Source organism: Oryzias latipes, chromosome 9, assembly GCF_053564925.1.
Source record: "Oryzias latipes strain Hd-rR chromosome 9, Olatipes_Hd-rR_3.1".
NCBI lineage: Eukaryota > Metazoa > Chordata > Actinopteri > Beloniformes > Adrianichthyidae > Oryzias > Oryzias latipes.
The window spans coordinates 3,786,445-3,806,941 of record NC_136245.1 but is presented as its reverse complement, the minus strand read 5'-3'; the positions used below and the strand labels follow the sequence as shown (position 1 = coordinate 3,806,941).

General features: G+C 40.9%; 1 protein-coding gene across 1 annotated transcript; it reads left to right on the top strand.

Moving 5' to 3' along the window:
* The first annotated feature begins 2,265 nt into the window (after positions 1-2,265).
* Positions 2,266-6,261, top strand: LOC101173070 (actin, cytoplasmic 3). Its single transcript, XM_020706295.3, has 9 exons — positions 2,266-2,429; positions 3,321-3,445; positions 3,519-3,641; positions 3,716-3,826; positions 3,914-3,998; positions 4,696-4,857; positions 4,928-5,107; positions 5,277-5,458; positions 5,870-6,261. Exons 2-9 carry the CDS (start codon positions 3,323-3,325, stop codon positions 6,011-6,013), a joined length of 1,110 nt encoding a protein of 369 aa, XP_020561954.1. The 5' UTR covers positions 2,266-2,429; positions 3,321-3,322; the 3' UTR covers positions 6,014-6,261.
* The last annotated feature ends 14,236 nt before the right edge of the window (positions 6,262-20,497 follow it).

Genomic DNA, 20,497 nt, shown 5'->3' with positions numbered 1-20,497 from the left:
ACAGAAGAAGAAACAGAAAAAACCTTTGAATGAACGAATCCAAGCTGAAATGAAAAGTGGGAAACAAAGCCAACAAATTGTTCATTGAATTGCCTTGCAATTCTGAGGTCCAAGAACTGGTCCTACTTTTGGTACTTTGGTTAAAAAGTTCGATGGGAGTGGTCTGGCCCCTCCTTTACCTTTTTATCTTTAGCGGTTGCTCATAATGTATGTTCCTTACCCCCCTTCTGTTACAAGATTTTAACCTAATCTAAAAGTGCCACATGGATGCTTCAATCAACCCACAACAGTGTGGCAGCTGGGAATTGTCCTGTTTGAATGCCTCCACAACAAACACTTCAGTTCAACTAAACTCATGGAGAAAAAGCTCCAACTCAGGCAAAACCTTTCCAAAGACTGCAAAGACTTTATGAAGCAATGCTTCATCCAAAACCCAAGAAGGCGCCCCAGTCTGGAACAGATCCTGCTTCACCCTTGGCTCAAGTAAATTCTAGAATCAAATCCTCAGCCCAGGGCCACGTGTGTTCAAGTTACTGTAAAAAAAAAAAAAAAAAAAATTGAAAGAAATAGGAATAAAGTCACTGACAGTACAATGTACTTTAATATTAGTAACTGAAGAGATAAACTAAAAAAATTACATTAAAGACTATATTATAAACAAAATGGAAATGAGCTGGTCCACATAGTCCTTTAAATAAGTTGAATTAACAAAAGAAAATGTAAACCTTAAATTTAACAGAAAACAACTGAACTAACTGAGCAAACCAACTTACTTGAACTAACCCACCTAACTGAAAACCAAAGAACAACAGTTATAGAGACTGATCAGACCACCAGACTCACAAGGGGAACATAATACAAATAATTTCTGTCTGCTGACCTGCATTCATTCTTGTCTCAGGACTGATTTCATGGTTTCAGCTGCAGCAGCAGTGATCCTCTCTGCACCAAAACTCACAACAACAGAACATCAGATTCCAGCTTTTTTCCATCACTTTGGTGAATCTTAGATGAATGATGTCTGTTTAGGATGTTAGGATGCTGAATGTGTTCCTGCCACTGAACACACCGTTCCTCAGCCCTATAGAGGAGCTTTTTTCAGCTTGGAGGTGGAAGGTCTGCAAGTTTCAGGCTCTGGATCAAAGAATTCTCCTCCAAGCAATGGATGCTGCTTGTAGAGATCACAGCAGAACATTTTCTTTCTGCTCTGAGACAATTACTTTACAGTAAAGACATGAAGAACATCAAGAACCACAACAATCTCCTTGTCAGTGTGATTGCATTATGTTTTCTTTTCTAGTTTCACTTTCAGTTTGATTCACTTTTATATTCTGTCTGCTGGTCATGAGGGTTCAGCATTTTCATGCTGATGTGACTCAATGAGAAAATATCTGAACGTTTTGATCTGAAGGACCAACAGAACGCTAAAGGGACGATGTATTTTGAGGACACTGACACTTTGAATGATCATAGAACTTAGTTTTGGAGCAAAGATGAACTGTTTTGGGAGACAGATGAGCTTCTGCTGCTGTTGTGCTGCAGTCATTTCGAGGAAAGACCAAAGATTTTTGAGAATATCCTTTCTGATAAGAGAAATGAGCCAAAGCCATTGAGAATGAATGTGTCCTTTTGGTGGTTCTGTTTATTTGAAGGAGACAAATTTGCTTTTGAAACAGAAGTTTACTGTTCTGGGAGAGAGAGGACATTTTGCTGCTGATCCAGATTCCTTTGCTGAACCATCTAGACTGTCTTGGCAAAAGCTCAGAGAGCTTTGGGAATGTGATTTCTGTTCCAAGAAATAAGCCAAAGCGATAGAAAAACTGTAATTGCAACTGGTTTCATGCGTTTTCTAAGAAAGGTTAAGTAATCAGAATTTACATTGGTGGTAGGACACTGTGACTTGTTTCTCTTTGTACCTAATGGATTGTTTCCAATCCTTCCTGGTGTTAAAGATTAACATCTGCAGACACCACATGGTCTGGTTGACGTATTTGGTGGACCGGTTTATAACTTGAATAACTTGCACTACAGAAAAAAAAAACATCTCAAAAACATGTATTATCCAGAACATATTTAAATAAAAGGTATCAGATCCAGAGTTGTTATTCTGACCAATACAATGACAGACTAATAGCTGTTTATATCTCTATAGAAGTCTATGGAATTTTGACTTCTTAGAACCAGAGGGTACTTCCTGTTTAGAACACCAGGGGGGCGGAGTTACTCCGTCCAGTTCTCTTATAAACTCAGGGGAAAAATTAAAAAGTACAGCTCCTAGGCAATCACGACTGGATACCCATTGTTCATATTAATGAGCCATTCAAAAGATTTGTTTCGTTCGTGAACATCACATCTCTATCAGCAGTGTCAGTGATCAGCAGCTGGGGCAGAGCGACTGTCAGAGACACACCAGATCTCACCTGCAACAGGTAAATGGCTGCGGATTTAACCATTGTGCTATTAGGCACTTTAACATTGGGAGTAGGGTCATCAGGGGTGCTCACACTTTTTTGGCGTGTATATATATACATATATATATATATATATATATATATATATATATATATATATATATATATATATGTATATAACTGCCAAACAAAGGCTCCTAGCCTTGAGCAGCCGCCTAAAGAGGTACACAAGAGACAATGACGCCAGACGAATAAACAGGCTCTTCGCTACTCAGCCTGCGAAAGTGTACGCTCAGTGGCAGGGTAAAACAGCCGAGCAGACCCACAAAGGCTAGAAATTGAACAGTACTGGAAAGGTATATGGGAGAAAGAGACAGCACATAACATCTTCATTTTCTTCAATGATTTTTGATCTTCACTGGTGTCCATGGATTACGTGAAATCTTTCCACCTTTATCCAGCTTTGTTATGGTAGGGAGAACACGTCAATGGAAGGGTGGGGTCATCTAAGATAGCACACGGGTTAAGACACCTCAACTCATGTTTTTCCAATTAAATTTAAATACTTGGTGTGGCTTTCTGTGGTTAACTCAAGAGAAACATCAGTGATGCATTTTAGTTGGATTCCTTTTCTGCCTGAAACTTGTGTTTTCAGTTTCATTAACTCATCACTCCTAGGTCTTCATCCTGTTTTGTCTTCACTTCAACTTTCTTGTTTAAATGCAGGTATAATCTGATTATGGAGTAGTTGCATCTGAACTGTGGTGGAGCGTCTGCCTTTTAAATGGGTGTGGCTTCATGTTTCATAACTCTTAAGTCTCTCCCTCATTTACTGAAATTCCTCTGACTCGTTTCTCTGCATGCCTGCTTGTTCCTGGAGATGAGAGTTGGTGGTTTGATTCCTTTCAGACATGGAAGACAAAGTCTCTGCCCTCGTTGTTGACATTGGATCTGGCATGTGCAAGGCTGGCTTTGCTGGGGATGATGCTCCCCAGGCTGTCTTCCCCTCCATCGTGGGCCGTCCCAGACACCAGGTACGGTCACCCCTGAGGACTTCACCTGTCGTGGTAGACAGTGCAGCCTGTGGCTCATGATGTTTGTGTGCAGGGTGTGATGGTGGGATTGAGGGATAGCTACGTTGGAGATGAGGCTCAGAGCAATAGGTCCCTCCTGACCCTGAAGTACCCCATCGAGCACGGCATCGTCACCAACTGGGCTGACATGCAGAAGGTGCTCTCTAATAGACCTGCATAGTTGAAGGGAAAGGTCCTGGTCTTTGCTCTAAAGTGCTCTCCATTCCTCAGATCTGGCATCACACCTTCGACAATGAGCTGAGAGTCGCACCTGAAGAGCATCCAGTCCTGCTGACTGAGGCTCCCCTCAACCCCAAAGCCAACAGGGAGAAGATGGCACAGGTGAGTTCAGCCGGATCACTTCAGTTGTGGCTGAGTGGATTTTGAACTCTGGATTTTAACCTGACTATCCATTTTTAACTCATCTAGGTCATGTTTGAAACCTTCAAGTCTCCTGCCATGTATGTGGCCATCCCAGCCGTGCTGTCCCTGTATGCTTCTGGTCGTACCTCAGGTGAGACCCTGAAACTGGAGTTTGGGATGGATGGATGACATTTTCACCTCCATCTTCATGAAACTTGATGCAACACGACTGTGGGAGTTTCTTCTTTTTATGGTCTGCACAGTGAGTCATTCCACCTCCATCCACTCCTCTCCTCTGCATGCTCCTCACTCACACCATCCATCCTCATGTTCTCCATCCATTAACTTCTTATTTGGTTTTTCTCTAGACATCTTTGGTAGGTCATGTTGTAGATTAGGCTCACAGACCTAATCCACAACATGACCACGGTTGCTTCGGCACTTCGATGTCTGACGGTTCAGGCTTCCATGGCGTGCATTAAAAAGTGATAATGCACGCTGTCAACCATTAAGCCTTACTTAACCAGCCCATCTTTAAAACAAAAGGGCAATAGGCATAGTGGCTGATCAGACCACCAGACACAATTAATTAAAAAAGGATTAAGATAGAAATATAGGGAAAATAACTAAGACCAGTACCAGCTACAAAATACTACAAACACACAAAATGTATATGTTCAATTCATAGTACTTTAATTAAAAAAGAATACTTGAAATGAAAGCAAATCAACTTTCAACAAAGAGAGTAGACCCCCACCCCCACCCCCGTTCTCTGGGCAGTGGTAAAGTCCGGAAGGTTTTCTTTACCTAACATTAAAGGACTCTCAACCTGATCATGATACTTGAAGGAATAGTGATGGACTCTGGTGACGGTGTCAGCCAGACTGTGCCCATCTATGAGGGCTATGCTCTGCCTCATGCCATCCTCCGTCTGGATCTGGCTGGCAGAGATTTGACTGATTACCTGATGAAGATCCTGACGGAGAGGGGCTACAGGCTCACCACCACAGGTATGACTGACATGTTGAACTTCTCATCAAGCTGGTTGCTGAAGTTGCTAACTGACTCTGATCTCTGTAGCTACGTGTGAAATCAAGGAGAAGCTCTGCTATGTGGCGCTGGACTTTGAGCAGGAGATGCAGACCGCTGCCTCCTCTTCCTCCCTGGAGAAGAGCTACGAGCTTCCTGATGGGCAGGTCATCACAGTCGGCAACGAGAGGTTCCGCTGTCCTGAGGCGCTCTTCCAGCCCTCATTCCTCGGTTGGTATGCTCTTCATGTTGAGCTTTGATTAGGGACAGGTGTCCTACTTCTTAAATATTCCAATACTGATCACATGGATTGGATGTTTGAAAGCTACATGGTGGAAATGTGAGAGAAGCTGTTAAAGCTCAGGTACTGTAGAGGTTTCTGAATTCTGTTCTTCCTCAGGGATGGAGTCTTCTGGCATTCATGAGATGACCTACAACAGCATCATGAAATGTGACATAGACATCCATGAGAACTTGTATGCCAATACGATGCTGTCCGGAGGCAGCAGCATGTACCCTGGAATTGCTGACCGCATGCAAAAGGAGATCACTGCTCTGGCTCCACCCACTATGAAGATTGAGGTATACTGTGACCATCAATGCTGCCTGTTGAATTCAAGTAAATAAAACCCTAAACTCAGGGTTTTATTTACTTTCTTTCCCAAAAGCAGCATTGATGGACTAATCTGCTGCCACTTAAAATGATTTAAGGACTTAAAATATAATCAAAATCCCTACTTCAGTATAAAGTTTAAACGTGTCAACCAACATGTGATATCAAGCCTGAGAAATGATCAACATGTTAAAGGGTCCAGTCAAAACATGAGTCTAAAGTGGTTCAACATTGTTCCACTGTCTGACTAGACGGTGTAAAGAGGAATCTTGCAGCTTTTCAGCTCTTAGTCACACATGTGTTTTTAATGTTAGCTTAAGTTCACTTTCCTTCTGAAGTGATGCTGTTCTTGAACTAATCTTTTTTTCTCTGCCCCTCAGATCTTTACTCCTCCAGAGAGGAAGTACTCTGTCTGGATCGGTGGCGCCATCTTGGCTTCCCTGACCACCTTCCAGCAGATGTGGATCAGCAAGCAGGAGTACGATGAGTCCGGTCCCAGCATCGTCCACCGCACATGTTTCTAAAAGACCTGCCCTGGCAGTGATTAGGCTTCAGTTGATCTCTTCCAGACTTCTGCTTCATCTTGAACAGAATTAAAGATGTCCAACAAGATGAACTTTACTCAACAGCCTGAATTGAAGATCCAACAGTCTGGTTTGAGAGGAGCTGAAAATTTCAGGGTTTGCCTCCATCTTCTATGTTCTGTACAGGAACACTCTCTGTCATCTCAAAACTGGTTGCAGTTGTGGAAAATAAATAGTTCTTGGTTAAACAGTGTTGATCTTTCATTTACAGCTGCAGGTTTATGCTTGTCTTTGCTCTCTGGAGGAAAAACTTGGAGTTTAGATCAGAGTTCTTCATTACATTGAGGATGCTCCACCTCCATCCGCCCCTCTCCTTTGCATCCTCCTCACTCACACCATCCATCCTCATGTTCTTCCATTCACTACTTATTTGGTTTTCCTCTATATCTATATTGTAGCTCCATGTGGTGAACCTAGCAGGAGCAGACCTGCACAGCACAGGTAGAATCAGGGGGACGCCACGGGGGACCCCAAAGCCAGAGAGCAGGGAGGCATGGGGGGACCAGCCCAACCAGGAAAGCAGCCCCCCCACCACGCTGGGAGGGCCCGACGTGACCCAGAAGAGCCCCCACAGCCCCAGACGAGCACCTCACCACCACCCAGGAGTTCTGGGCATCCCCCCACCCCAACCCCTGGTATGAGGCAGGGCCCCCCAAGGGGAGACCGCCCTGCGCTCCAGGCAGCCACCCATCTGGCCCACGGTTGGTCCAAGAAGGACCATGGCAGGGGCCAGCCACCCTCAGCCCAGGAGGAGGTGTGTGCATGTATTTGTGTTTGTGTTGGAGTGTATATTTGGAGGGGTAAAGGGCGTGTGTACTAAGGGGGTGCAGTTAAAATTAGAATCAAAATCTTTACTTCCTGCTTCATCACCACAGTCTTCATCTGCAGACGTGGTTTTAATCTGGAGCTCCGTTCTTCCCTCACCTCTAAACTCAATCTCAACATTTCTGCTCTCTATTGATGGACGTTATCCAGATGGTTGAATCCTCATCACCATAGTCATTGATAAAAGTACAGAAGTTTTGTCTTTGCAGTTGATTTTGTGTGAAATGTTTTTGTTCTTCTTAAATTCATTTCACTCTAGATTTTGAGTTTGACAGCTCTTGTTAAATCCTGTCTCCTTTCTCTTCTGCCATCAATAAACTACATTATTCACTCCTCTCTTATATGCATTACTGTTCCACATTCTCTCAAAGTTGCCTCTTTTACTCCAGTTCTAGAAAAACCTGGTCTTAATCCAAACAGCTTTGGTAATCTTTACCCTATCTCTAATTTGCCTTTTATTTCCAAAATTCTTGAAAAAACTGTCCATATTCAGCTCCGTGCTCATCTTTCCACTATCAATATCTACCAACAGTTTCAAGCAGGTTTCCGCCCACTCCATAGCACAGAAACAGCACTTTTAAAAATCACAAATGACCTCCTCCTAGCTTCTGGCTCTGGTTTACTGTTCATTCTCCTTTTTCTTGATTTAACTGCTGCTTTTGACACCATTTCCCACAATATTCTTATTCACAAACTTCAATCTATTGGCATTTCCCACACTCATCTGCCCTTGTTTTCCTCCTATCTATCAGGTCGCAGGTCTATCAGGGTTGTTGACACCTTGAAGGACTTTGAGAAGTGTTTGATCACGGACGTCTGAACCAACATGCAGTAATAAATCAAAGAGCCAAATAATTTCAAGAAATATGATGCCTGGATTCATCACTTTCTCCAAAAGTCTGAAGGACCCTGATTCTCAGCAAAGTTCTGACCGGCAGACAACTTGACCTCGTCGCTGATATCATCTGAAGAAGGATATGGACCTTGATCTAATGTCTGCAGACATAACATCGAAGAGAACTATAAACTCTGTTTAAAACCAGAAGAACGGCTGTTAATCAGCAGAAGAAGGAATACCAACCTTGGTCATTCTACAGACTATAGACCCTTTTTATTTCCCTTACAGCATTACTTTACATATATTTTGGATACTTCGTTGCCATGTTGATTTCTAAAAGTAATTTTTTACAAAATAATTTAAGTAATTTTCTTTGTCATATGCTTTATTGATACTTCAAGATTCTTAATCATGTCTGATAAAAAATAGGAATCGGATATTGATAAATCATGTAATAAAATGGTTACAGTAGAACAGGGGTGGGATTATATAAATTCGCTTCCGTCCACTCCCTTTCAAGCAATATTTATTAATATGTCTAGTTATCCTAAGTTTGATTAGTTATTGTATGAATGTATAACTGGTGATTGTATAGTTTTTGTTTATTATTTCTATTTGATGGCTTGAAATAAACCATTTCAAATCAAATCAAATCGAATTTATCCAGATTAAATCTCAAACACCTTCCCAAAGAGCGGTTCAAAGAAGTTCAAAGACTTCAATAAGTCCTCCATGCCATCATCTAATGCTGCATGTGAGGACTTCCCAGACCACTTCCTGGGTTAAATCCATGCTATAAGATCAAACATTTAATCTATGCAATACACTGATCTTAACAGACCACCAGCATTGTTTTTACCTGAAGAAACACTGGGGAGTTTTGTCCTGGTTGATGCGGAGATCCTTGGTCGAGTTGTATCCCAAGTAAACATTACAACCTGCCTTTTAGATCCCATTCCCACTTCACTTTTTAAAACATTTTATGGATTCTTTGAGTCAGAGCTTTTAAACATAGTTAACTGCTCTCTTCAGACGGGGGTCTGCCTGTCCCCTCTGCCTGTAAGACGGCGATGGTGAGGCCCCTTCTGAAGAAGAGTCAATTAGATCCAACTTACCATACATACAGTACAGAGACGGCTCTTTTAAAGATCGTTAATGATCTTAGATTAAACTACGACTCACAGAAACTTTCTGTTCTGGTGCTGCTGGATCTTAGTGCCACTTTTGATACAGTAGATCACCAGATTTTATTAGACAGACTTAGGAGTCTGGTGGGCCTCTCTGGAAATGTTCTTAAGTGGTTTTACTCTTACCTTACAGGGTGACACTTTTATGTAAGTATGGATACGTGCTCTTCAGGAATCGGTGAAATAAGTTGTGGGGTTCCCCAAGGGTCGATATTAGGGCCAATACTGTTTAATTTATATATGTTGCCTCTTGGGGAGCTCATCAGGAAACACGGCGTTGACTTTCACAGCTATGCTGATGATACACAGCTTTACATCGCCGTGTCTCCTGATGACCTTGAACCGGTTAACACTCTTTTAAACTGTATTTTAGATATAAAGTCATGGATGGCAGAACATATCTTACAGCTCAACCAGGACAAAACTGAAGTTCTAATCATCGGTTCTGAAGACAAGAGAGAGTTGATTTTACCACATCTTCATAATTTTAAACCTTTTCAATGTGTGAGAAACCTGGACGTACTTTTTGACTCTGAGCTAAATTTTATCCCACACATTAAAAATGTCGTTAAGACAGGATTTTATCATCTCAAAAATATTGCCAGAGTCCGCCTGTTCCTCTCTCTTGCCAGCACAGAGGTGCTGATGCTTTTATTTTCAGTCATTAAGATTATTGTAATGCCCTGCTCTCTGGTTTACCCAAAAAGTCTATTTCAAATCTACAGCTATTGCAGAACTCAGCGGCATAAGTTCTGACGAGGACCAGAGGGCGGGAACACATTACACCGGTTTTAAAATCGGTTCCCTGTGCGTTTTGGGATTTGATTTTAAAATTCTTTTAATGGTTTTTAAATGTTTTTATGGTCTTGGGCCTTCTTATTTAAATGCTATTATTTTAAAATATGAACCCTCGCGGACCCTGAGGTCCTCCGGTGCTGGCCTCTTAGTTGTTCCTAAAGTGAGGACCAAAACTTATGGTGAGGCTTCGTTCTGCCATTACGGTCCTCGCCTGTGGAACGGCCTGCTGGAGAACCTCAGGGCCGCAGAGACTGTAGAGGTTTTTAAGAAGAGGCTCAAGATCCACCTTTTTAATTTAGCTTTTAGTTGATTTTAACTGCTAATTTATTCTATTAGTTTTATTATAGGCTATTTTATGTTTTTAATTTCATTTTATGCGTCTTATTCTCAATTTTATGTTTTTATATACATCTTATGTCTTTAATTTTAGTATCTTATCATGATTTTAGCCCCAGTGTTTCTTGTGGGGATCTTTTCCTCCAGGGCTTGCCGGCTTGGTCAGCGGTTGTTGCTGCAGTTGTCGCCCTTGCTGGGGCGGCTGGGGTCTAATTTTGCAGCTTCAAGGCTGTGAAGTGGACCCCGGTGTTGTCCCAGTTTGGGTGGGCGCTTTGGCGAAGCTCCAATGGCCAGGCTGGCTACTGGTATGAAAGGATTCCCAAATACTGTGGCTCACAGCAGAGCCAAGCCTTACTTGTTTGTTTGGTTGGTTATTTATTGATTTAAAGTTACATAGTCATTATTCTTTGTACGTGGGGGCCATGGGTCATGTGTTTTAATGGAGGGGAGTGGGAAGGGTGAAGGGTGGGTTGGGTTTTTACTGTAATATTGTGTGTTTTCTGTTTTTAATGTTAACGCGCTTCGAGCTGCACAAATGCATGAGAAGCGCTATTTTATAAATAAAGTTTGATTTGATTTGATTTGATTCCCCCTCTCTGCTGGTATTCCCCAGGGCTCTGTCCTAGGACCCCTTCTCTTCATCATTTACATCCTCCCTCTTGGTTCAAAACTGAAGCCCTCCTTGTTGGAACTTCATCTACTATTTCCAAATCCAATAGCTTCTCCATCTCTATCAACGATTTCTCTGTCCTTCCTTCCCTTCAGGTAAAGAGTCTGGGTTTCATCCTCGACAGCACACTTTCTTTCCAATCTCATATTAACAACATCAGCCGTTCTGCTTAGTTTCATCTCTGCAATATTTCTCGTCTCCGCCCTTTTCTCACTTCGCATCCAACTGCTGTACTTGTTCATAGGCTTGTCACTTCTCAAATCAATTACTGTAATTCCCTCCTGTTTGGTTTGCCCAATAAATCTCTCAAGAAACTGCAGCTCCCCAAAATTCTGCAGCCCGCATCATCACCAGGATTCTGTTATCACACCAGTTCTCCAAAACTTACACTGGCTTCCCATAAAACAAAGGATTAGTTTCAAGATTCTCCTCATAACCTTCAAATCACTCCATAACCTGGCTCCACCCTACATTTATGATCTTCTTCACATCTCCATTCTCTTTCCGCTCCTCTTCCTCTCTCCGGCTCCATGTCCCACCGGCCCGTCTTGTCACCATGGGGGGCAGAGCTTTCAGTTGCTCCGCCCCCCAGCTATGGAATTCTCTTACTCCCGATCTACACTATACTGACTCTCTACCACAGTTCAAAGCTTATCTCTTCAAACAATCATACAGTTAATCTATTCAGTTAACACAATTTCATTTTGTCTGTTTTTTTCTATCATGTTATTATTATGTCTTACTGTATTGATGTTTTATTCTGAGATGTATGTTTATTCCAGTTTTATTATGTTAATTTCTTCTTAAGATTTTTTTCTGGGTTTTTCTTATTTTAACCTTGTACAGTGATCTTGGGTGACCTGAAAGGCCCTGAAATAAAATGTATCATTATTATCATAAATATCACTGTATAAAAATCTTATTTTGGGTCAAAAAAAGTTTTCCTTTTCAAACCTTATTTGTGTTTTTCTCCAGTTTGAAGGCTGGGCCCGAACAAGCTGAAAACAATTACACGCAAAAATTGAACAATCAGAAAATAGGTTTGTCAATTTTGATGATCTGAGCTTCAACAGGTGAAGATTTTTCTCCTACTGCATCTGGTTATTGAGCTTCAAGACGAAAGACACATTTGCACACAAAGTGGATCAGAACAGATTTTTTCTGCACATGTGAATATTGTATACAATAGATGTATTGACATCACAAATAATAGGTTTATAGATATGTTAAATTATTAATAAATTCATTAAAAAAGGCCATTATATTGGTTTTGATGCTAAATTCAGACTTTTATTTAAACACACTATAGTGTGTGTAAAACAGATTCAAGTGATACTCACAAAAGAAACTCATCTTCAGGTCGAGAAAGACTGAGTTTTTTCTGCAGGCGAAACCAAAATCAGAGTCATGAAAGAGATAAAGCTTGACTCTTGGGATGGGGGGGGGGCAGACCAAAGCATCATTCAAACCATGACAGTCAGTGTTTTTGCTAAACTTCTTCAGAGTTTCAGGGATTTTTGTCTCCAAACTTTTCTGCAGTCCATCATTAAAATCCATCTGAATAAACAGAAATACTTTTCCTTTTTATTCAAATCTTAAAGATATCAGAGAAACTAATCCCACTGTTTGGATTTTCTGAAATGATTTTACACAGAAGGATGGAAATCAGGTTGTTGTTTTAGCAGAATTTTATTTGAATGGAAGAAGGGTTCAGATTAGGATTTGTTTCTTTGAGTGCAAATCACAAAGAGCTCAACATGGAAAGTGATTACGCCAAAATGACTCCACACTCTTTTCCTTCTCCTGTTTGTCTTGTGGCTCGGATTCCTGCAGACAGACTCAGCTGAGGTCACGGCTGAGACGTTTACATCGTCATTTTCATCCCTTTATTGTTGTTTTGTCCAAATGATGCTAATAACCATAAAAAAAAGATGTTGTTATTAAAATACTCAACAGGAATCATTATGACTTTTTTTCCCATCCTTTTATTTTTTGAGTGATTTGTTTGCATTTGGTCAAACAACATTCTGTGACTGAGTTTTGTCTAAATTATTTTTTAACATAGAGTTAACTAGGATTGGTGTTTTTTAAATTCACAAGAAATTAGTTGAATGTTATAAAATCCCACCTTTGATCCAAAAACAATTTTTTTTAATATTATTTTTCTTTTTGCTGTGATGTTAAATTTTCAGAAATTAACAATATTTAAATAACTATTTGTTTCCAAAAGTTTATTAAAAAACTAAACCAAAATATATTTTAAGTTTAAAAAAACAAATCAACTTTCTAAAGTTTACACTTTGCATTCTATTCCAATACAAAATCTGCAGTTTATTATTTAGTATATCATCAGATAAAGGTTTAAACATCCAATCATTATCATTTCCATTAACTTGGTGGGTTTGATGTTTTTTCTCCATGTTAGCGATGACACAGTCATAGGGTAAAATATAAAATCTAGATTACAGCATCAGAGTCAGACTCTCTTATCATAAATGAACTAAAACTCACATCTACAATCCAGGATCATGAGAGAAATGAGAAACTTTCCCTCCAGTTTACTCACCTGCTGCAGCTTCTCTTCTTCCTTAAGTTTGGTTTCTGTTTTCCAGGGTTTCTACTGCCGAACAGCCTTTATTCTCCACTCAGGTATTTTCAGGAAGTGAGTCTGTTTCTGAAACTGCCCTGGATATATTCTGACTCCCATGTAAGGAAGAAAACTCCAAGGATTCAAATGAATGCAAAAACAAAACACTTTACTGTATACAGACTGCATGACTGACTGAACAAACTAAAAGACAACAGGAAACTAAACTGAAGCTCCAGATATGCAGGAAGCTGCATCTCTTAGACAATTGTAACCATTTTACTGGTTTGAATCAAAAATTTGGGTTAAAAAACCCCCAGAATAACAGTGAAAGTTGAGCTGTGAGAGAGCGACCTCCTGTGGTGAAAGAGGGAAACACAGGAGAACAGAAAACTGCTTTAGAGAGGAAGAAAGCGAAAAGTCCTCGTGTGCAGAAATCACAGTACCTTGAGCTCTTGCATCTGCGATCCAGACCTCTTGCCCAGGAACCAGTGGTTCAAGGTTTCTGACTTTGTGTCGCTTGTCAAAGGTTCTTGCATCTCTCCACCTCTTCTCCCTTTCTTTGGCTCCCAAGGGCAGGAACAGTAGTGCGAAGTCGACGCCCCATTAACATCTCAGCTGGACTGTAGCCATTTTGTAGAGGTGTTGCTCTGTATGCAAGCAAAGCACGGTACGGATCAGATGACTTTTTCAGCAGTCTCTTAACAGTCTGTACAGCGCGTTCGGCCTCTCCATTACTTTGTGGAAACCTTGGGCTGCTTGTTACATGCTGCGAAAGCCTGAAAATGGCTACCTGAGAACTGCGGCCTGTTATCTGTCAGAAGAACCTGAGGAATGCCATGACGTGCAAAAATCGACTTCCGGTGCACCACCACATCCATGGACCGTGTATATGAGAGCTGTGCAATTTCCACAAAATGGGAAAAATAATCCACAACGAGCAGATATTCTTTGCTGTCCAGTGTGAACAGGTCAGCTCCTAGTCTTTGCCAAGCCCTGTCCGGCATCTGACTTGGCATCAGTGTCTCTTTAACATTTTTTTTTCTCCTGGATGCACGTTCTGCATCTTAACACCATGTTACTTAACTGATTACTGAGCCCCGGCCGCCATACTGTTTGTTTGGCCCTTTCCCTGCACTTTGTCACGTCCATGTGTCCTTCATGCAATTTTTCTAACACATCATTACGCAAGGCGGATGGGATGACCAGCCTTGTGCCCCGCAGCAGCAGTCCATCGTGCACCGTCAGTACCGCTCTTTCAGCCCAGTACTGTTTGAACACCCCCTTCAGTCTGCAGTCCGGCCACCCATCTCTGCAGAACTCCATCAGCGCAGCGCATGCACTGTCTGCTTTCAGATGATCACGAAGGTTGCTCAGATAGTCTCCACTGACAGGTAGGTTGCTGATGACAGAGTCCACATGCACCTGTGTGTGCTCCTGATCCTCTGAGGGGGGCGCGTGACAGGGTGTCTGCAGTCCATAAGTTTTTACCAGCAACATGCGTGATTTTGTAGTTGTAGCGCATGACCCTCATTCTAAATCTTTGGATCCTAGGTGGAAGGTCATCTAGCGCAGTGGTACCCAACCACCGGGCCACGGCCCGGTACCGGTCCGCGGGACACTTGGCACCAGGACGCACATAAAGAAAAAATAATTTCCATTTTATTGTTGTTTTCGAAAAAAACGTTTTATTTTGAAAAGTGACAGAATTCTCTCTGTTACATCCGTAACACTTAATGCACGTCAAAGTCGCGACACCAAACATTACGTGATACACCAATGAGTTATATCACTAGAGGAGACACGCCCGCTTTAGAAGCCTGGCCGACGGTGGCGGAGCGCGACGCCATCTTGGTGAGGTCGACGAGGCCCACATGACAATGGATTTCTATTGCTTTTAGTGGTGTCTAAGTACCTTTTATATGCTATTTATATATATATATATGTACATATATGTAAATATATTATATTTATATATATAATATATATATATAGATACATCATTTGTTGTTGTTAAAGAAGAGAAACGGTCAGCCTTAAAAGCTCAAACTTTAATGGAAATGCATTGTTGCAGGACTTACGAAGAAAAAATAATTTCAAAGAATTTTAAGAACAATTTCTAAACATTTAGAAGTTTTAGACCTCTTTGACATGTAATTTAAATTATTCAGAAAAACCCAACAATAAGTCAATAATAATAATAATAATAATAATAATAATAATAATAATAAATCAATAGTAAGTCAGTACATAAAAAAATAATAACAATAAATAAATAATTAGTCAATAAATAATAAAAACTAAGTCTATTAATGATAATAATAATAATAATATTAATAATAATAATAATAATAATAATAAATCAATAGTAAGTCAGTACAAAAAATAAATAGTAACAATAAATAAATAATAATTCAATAAATAATAAAAAATAATTCTATTATTAATAATAATAATAATAATAATAATAATGATAATAATAATAATAATAATAATAATAATAATAATAATAATAATAATAATAATAATAATAATAAAATAAATATTCAAAAGAAGTCCAAAAGTCAACAATAGATTTACCCTAAAAAAGCAACAACAACAAAGAAAAACAATAGATTTCTACAGATTCATGTGAGTGATCAGTTTGTGTAACACAGACGTTATGGTTTCAGGTTTCAAGCAAACATCTGGCCTCTCATCTAAATGTGTTTCCACAAAATGTTTTGAGCCAGACTGTATTACTAGTTGGTACCACAGTGATCCATCTGGGTTAGTTCTTTTAATAGCTAAGATCCACTTTTTCCTTAAGTCTGAATCCATTGGAAACCTGCAAAAAAAGTTCAGTCACTGAGTCAGAAATGTATAAATCTACATTACTATAATAGCCTAGTATGCTGTATACAGGTTTAGCAAAATAAAATGTACATTTATATTGACAGCAAAATAAATGTACATCATGCAGCATGTTGATAATAGCGCTGCAGCATGATGCATGTCAACATGTGTTCTATTAATGAAGCCCCTGCAGCCTTAAAAGAAAAAAAAAATTAAATACTTACCTGTGAAATGATACACCTACCTCCTTAATGGACTCATTTCTCTGATTTTGGCAGTTGAAACCCGCATAATGAACTGGCATTATGCAAAAAATGTGTTCACATGCATTCACTGCAGTAGTAACTTGACCTCACCAAGATGGCGGTGCTCTCCTCCCATGAGGAACCACGTGATGTCTCCTCTAGTGATAGAACTCATTGTGATACACACCTTGCGTTGCAACTCAACCCCCCCACCCCCACCCCCACCGGTCTGCGGTAAACGTGCCTTGCGTTGTACCGGTCCACGGTGACAAAAAGGTTGGGGACCACTGATCTAGCGCTTTGCCACCCAGCAGACTCACCAAGGGCCTATGGTCAGTTTCCAACTCAAATGATCTGCCCAGAACAAAAAAGCTGAACCTTTCACACGCCCATGTTGTAGCCACCTGAGCATATCGCTGCTCAGTCGCCGTCATCGACCTGGATGCATACGTCACAGGCGCCCACTCAGCATTGCTTTTCTACAGCTTCCAGTCCAAAAGAGGGTGCATCAGCTGAGATTTTCAGCTCACTGTTTGGGTCATACAGTGTGAGCACTGGTGTTGATGAAAGTTCTTTTTTTAGCCTTTCAAAAGCTGTCTGCTGCTCTGGCCCCCAGAACCAGTGGTTCTTTTTCGACAGCAGATCCCACAAAAGGTTGTTTTTCTCTGCCAGATTTGGTATGAACTGTGCCAACTGGTTCACCATGCCCAGGAAACTCCTCAGTTCACTGACATTGGTGGGTGCACTCATCTCCTGAACTGCACTTGTCTTTTCTGGGCTGGCTGGACCCCTGCTGCTGAGATCACATGACCCAAAAATCTGACGGTGTGGCATGTGAACTCACATTTATCGATGTTTAGTGTGATGCCTGCCTTTTGTGCTTTCTCCAGCAACGCATGCAGCCGCAGATCGTGCTCTTCCTGGGTCTTGCCCCAAACCAGAATGTCGTCCATGTGACACAGCACACCTGCTAGGCCGCGGGTCACCTCAGTCACCATCATTTTCTGAAAATGTTCTGGGGCTGATGCAATGCCAAATGGCAATCGATTAAAATAGTAGCGCCCAAAAGGTGTTATGAAAGTCAATCAATCAATCAATCAATCAATCAATCAATCAATCAATCAAACTTTATTTATAAAGCACTTTTCATATAAAAGTATAACACAAAGTGCTTTACATTAAAACAAAACAAAATAAATAATATAAAAACAAGCATGAAAATTAAAATAAACATGCACAAAAATAAATAAATAACAATAAAATAGGGCCCCCCTCCCTGTACCTACATAACCCCCAACTTCTTTCACATCTCCCACCCCCAACTAATGGGGAAAGATAATGAGAAATGACAAATAAGAAACAGGGTGAGCACGAAAACAAGCTGTTGGAAACGCTAATAATTGGAACCTCCCCCTCTGTGAATAGCCGCATAGAAATCCAAATGCAGCATCACAGGCGGGGACCGCTCCACCACAGCTAAGCAGTGATGCAGGTCCCCATCCAGAGCTGCAGTTGCCGAACAGCAGCCGACCCAGAGGGAAACTGAGGAATCACCGGGAAAAAAAATAAATAAATGAATAAATAAAATAAAATGAGACTGAAACAGTAAACATTGAAAAAAGCAATGAACAATAAAACACTGCTATAAGGTAAATTAAAATAACACATTAAAATCTAGTGTAAGTTCATAAAACAAGATAAATAGAATAAAAATAAATAAATAAATAGTGGTAGTAAAAAAAAAATGCTAAAAGCCAGGTTAAAAAGATGGGTCTTTAGCCTTTTCTTAAAAGCGTTAATGCTCTCTGCGGCTCCCAGGTCCTCTGGCAGACTGTTCCATAAATGGGGACCATAGTGCTGAAACGCAGCCTCTCCGTAGGTTTTGGTGTTTACAGTTGGAATGGTTAACAGACCAGTGCCAGATGATCTCAGGGTCCGCGAGGGTTCATACTTCTGATCAATAAGAAGGCGCAAGACCGTTAAGACATTTAAAAACGGTTAAAGTATCTTAAAATCAATCCTGAAGCATATGGGGAGCCAATGCAGGGATTTTAAAATTGGGGGGATGTGAGCCCGCCTCCTGGTCTTGGTGAGAACTCGTACAGCAGAATTTTGGAGAAGCTGAAGGTTCCTAATGTTTGTTTTTGGAAAACCAGCAAGCAGGGCATTACAATAATCCAGGGGTCGGCAACCTTTTTTACTCAAAGAGCCATTTTGGACCGCCCCTAATAAAAAAGAAAGCACTCGGAGCCACAACCCGTTTTGACATCATTATATATATTATGCATGTCTATATTATTCAAGGGTGCTCATTACGTCGATTGCGATCTACTGGGTGACCTTCAATGACATGAGTGTAGATCGCGGGCCAGAAAAGATTAAAAAAAAAAAGTACTTCTTTAAAATCCACCAGCCAATCGAAATCCTCACTGAGAAGTAAGGGACTTGATTGACATGTAGATTGGCCAATCGGACATCGTCTGAAGCATACGTCGCTGCAAATGAACATTATGTTCTTTAAAGGATGATACCGCGGCCGCGTTGGGAGGAGCCACTAGTTCTGGTCTGATCGCTGCATGGAGCGATGTGTTTATCGATGCATGGTAGACACCGAGAATGTGGAGAGATCAGGTTTATTATTTTGAAGAGTTCTACTTGGTAATCATGTTTCCATGTTTGAGTTCATAAAATCCTCCCAGGGAAAGTCTCTGCTTCAACTCCTGCAGTGAAAGCTGCATCTCAATCTGACGCTCATGTTTGCATCTCTCTGACAGAGTTTGATCCAAAGCCCCTCCTCCGCCTCTCTATCTGCTTTTCCTCTCTACCTGTTCACCTGTTCACATCCTCTGCAGCTGAGAGTTGGTTTCCCCCGCGCTCCTCAGTGTGTCCTACACAGAGAGCGCAAAATACGGTAGTCGGGGCGCTACAGCGCAGCACAAGGATGAAAGAGCCGGACGCAGGTTATAGTGGATATAGAGCGGGTTAAGAAAAAGAATGAAAGAAGGCGACCCGCTGAAGAAATATTCAATATTGTACACATTTTATTATTAGTCTGAACTATCTTTTATTTAGAATTTTTTTTCATTTTATCAGTCCAGTACGGGAAAAAAACATAATCAAAACTTGTGTTGGGCGGTTTTTGGCTGGGTCTGGCGGTTTTCAGATGACTTTTGGGCTGGAAAACTGTGACTCTATCTGGCAACACTGGCGCGAACTCTCAGTCTGTCATCAGCGAGTTGGTCTCTGCCCCACGGTACGTCAAGTTCCCGGCAGAAGATCGGAGTGTTTATTGAAGCCGCCCCGCGTGCCTCTCCCTGCTTTCAGCTCTGCAGGTCTCGCCAGATAAATACGAGCTCATTACGAAGCTGTTTTTTACGTGGCTCACGCTTCGTGCGGAGCCAGCAGCGCCTTTGAAATGCCATGAAAAATGAACAAACTAAAATAAAATTTAATTATTATAAAATACTCATTATTTTCCAAAGTCACAGGGAGCCACAACAGATGGATGAAAGAGCCACATGTGGCTCCGAAACGATGGGTTGCCGACCCCTGCAATAATCAATTTTACTCATGATAAAAGCATGAATTAGCATCTCCATATTAGCAAAAGAGAGTAGTGGGCGGACCCTAGCTAGTTTTGTAAGATGATAAAAACCAGTTTTAAGCACCTGTTTTATGTGGGGGATAAAAGTTAGCTCAGAGTCAAAAATAACACCCAGGTTTCTGACTGTTTCTGAATGACTTAATGAAAGTTTTTTTAAATTCAGAAACTGTTTTCCTCTCTTGGCTTCAGGACCGATAACTAAAATTTCAGTTTTTTCCTGGTTAAGCTGAAGAAAATGATCTGCTATCCATAATTTCACATCTAAAATAGAGTTAAAAAGTGCTTCTATTGGTCTTGTGTCATCAGCAGACATAGCTATATAAAGCTGGGTATCATCAGCATAGCTATGAAAGCTGATGTTGTGACTTCTGATGACATTCCATAGTGGAAGCATGTAAATGTTAAAAAGCAAGGGGCCAAGGATGGAATTGATTCATCTGTTGGAGGTGATCTTAATTGCCGTTTCCCACTGGGTGTCTCTGGGTGTCTGTGTTTGAGA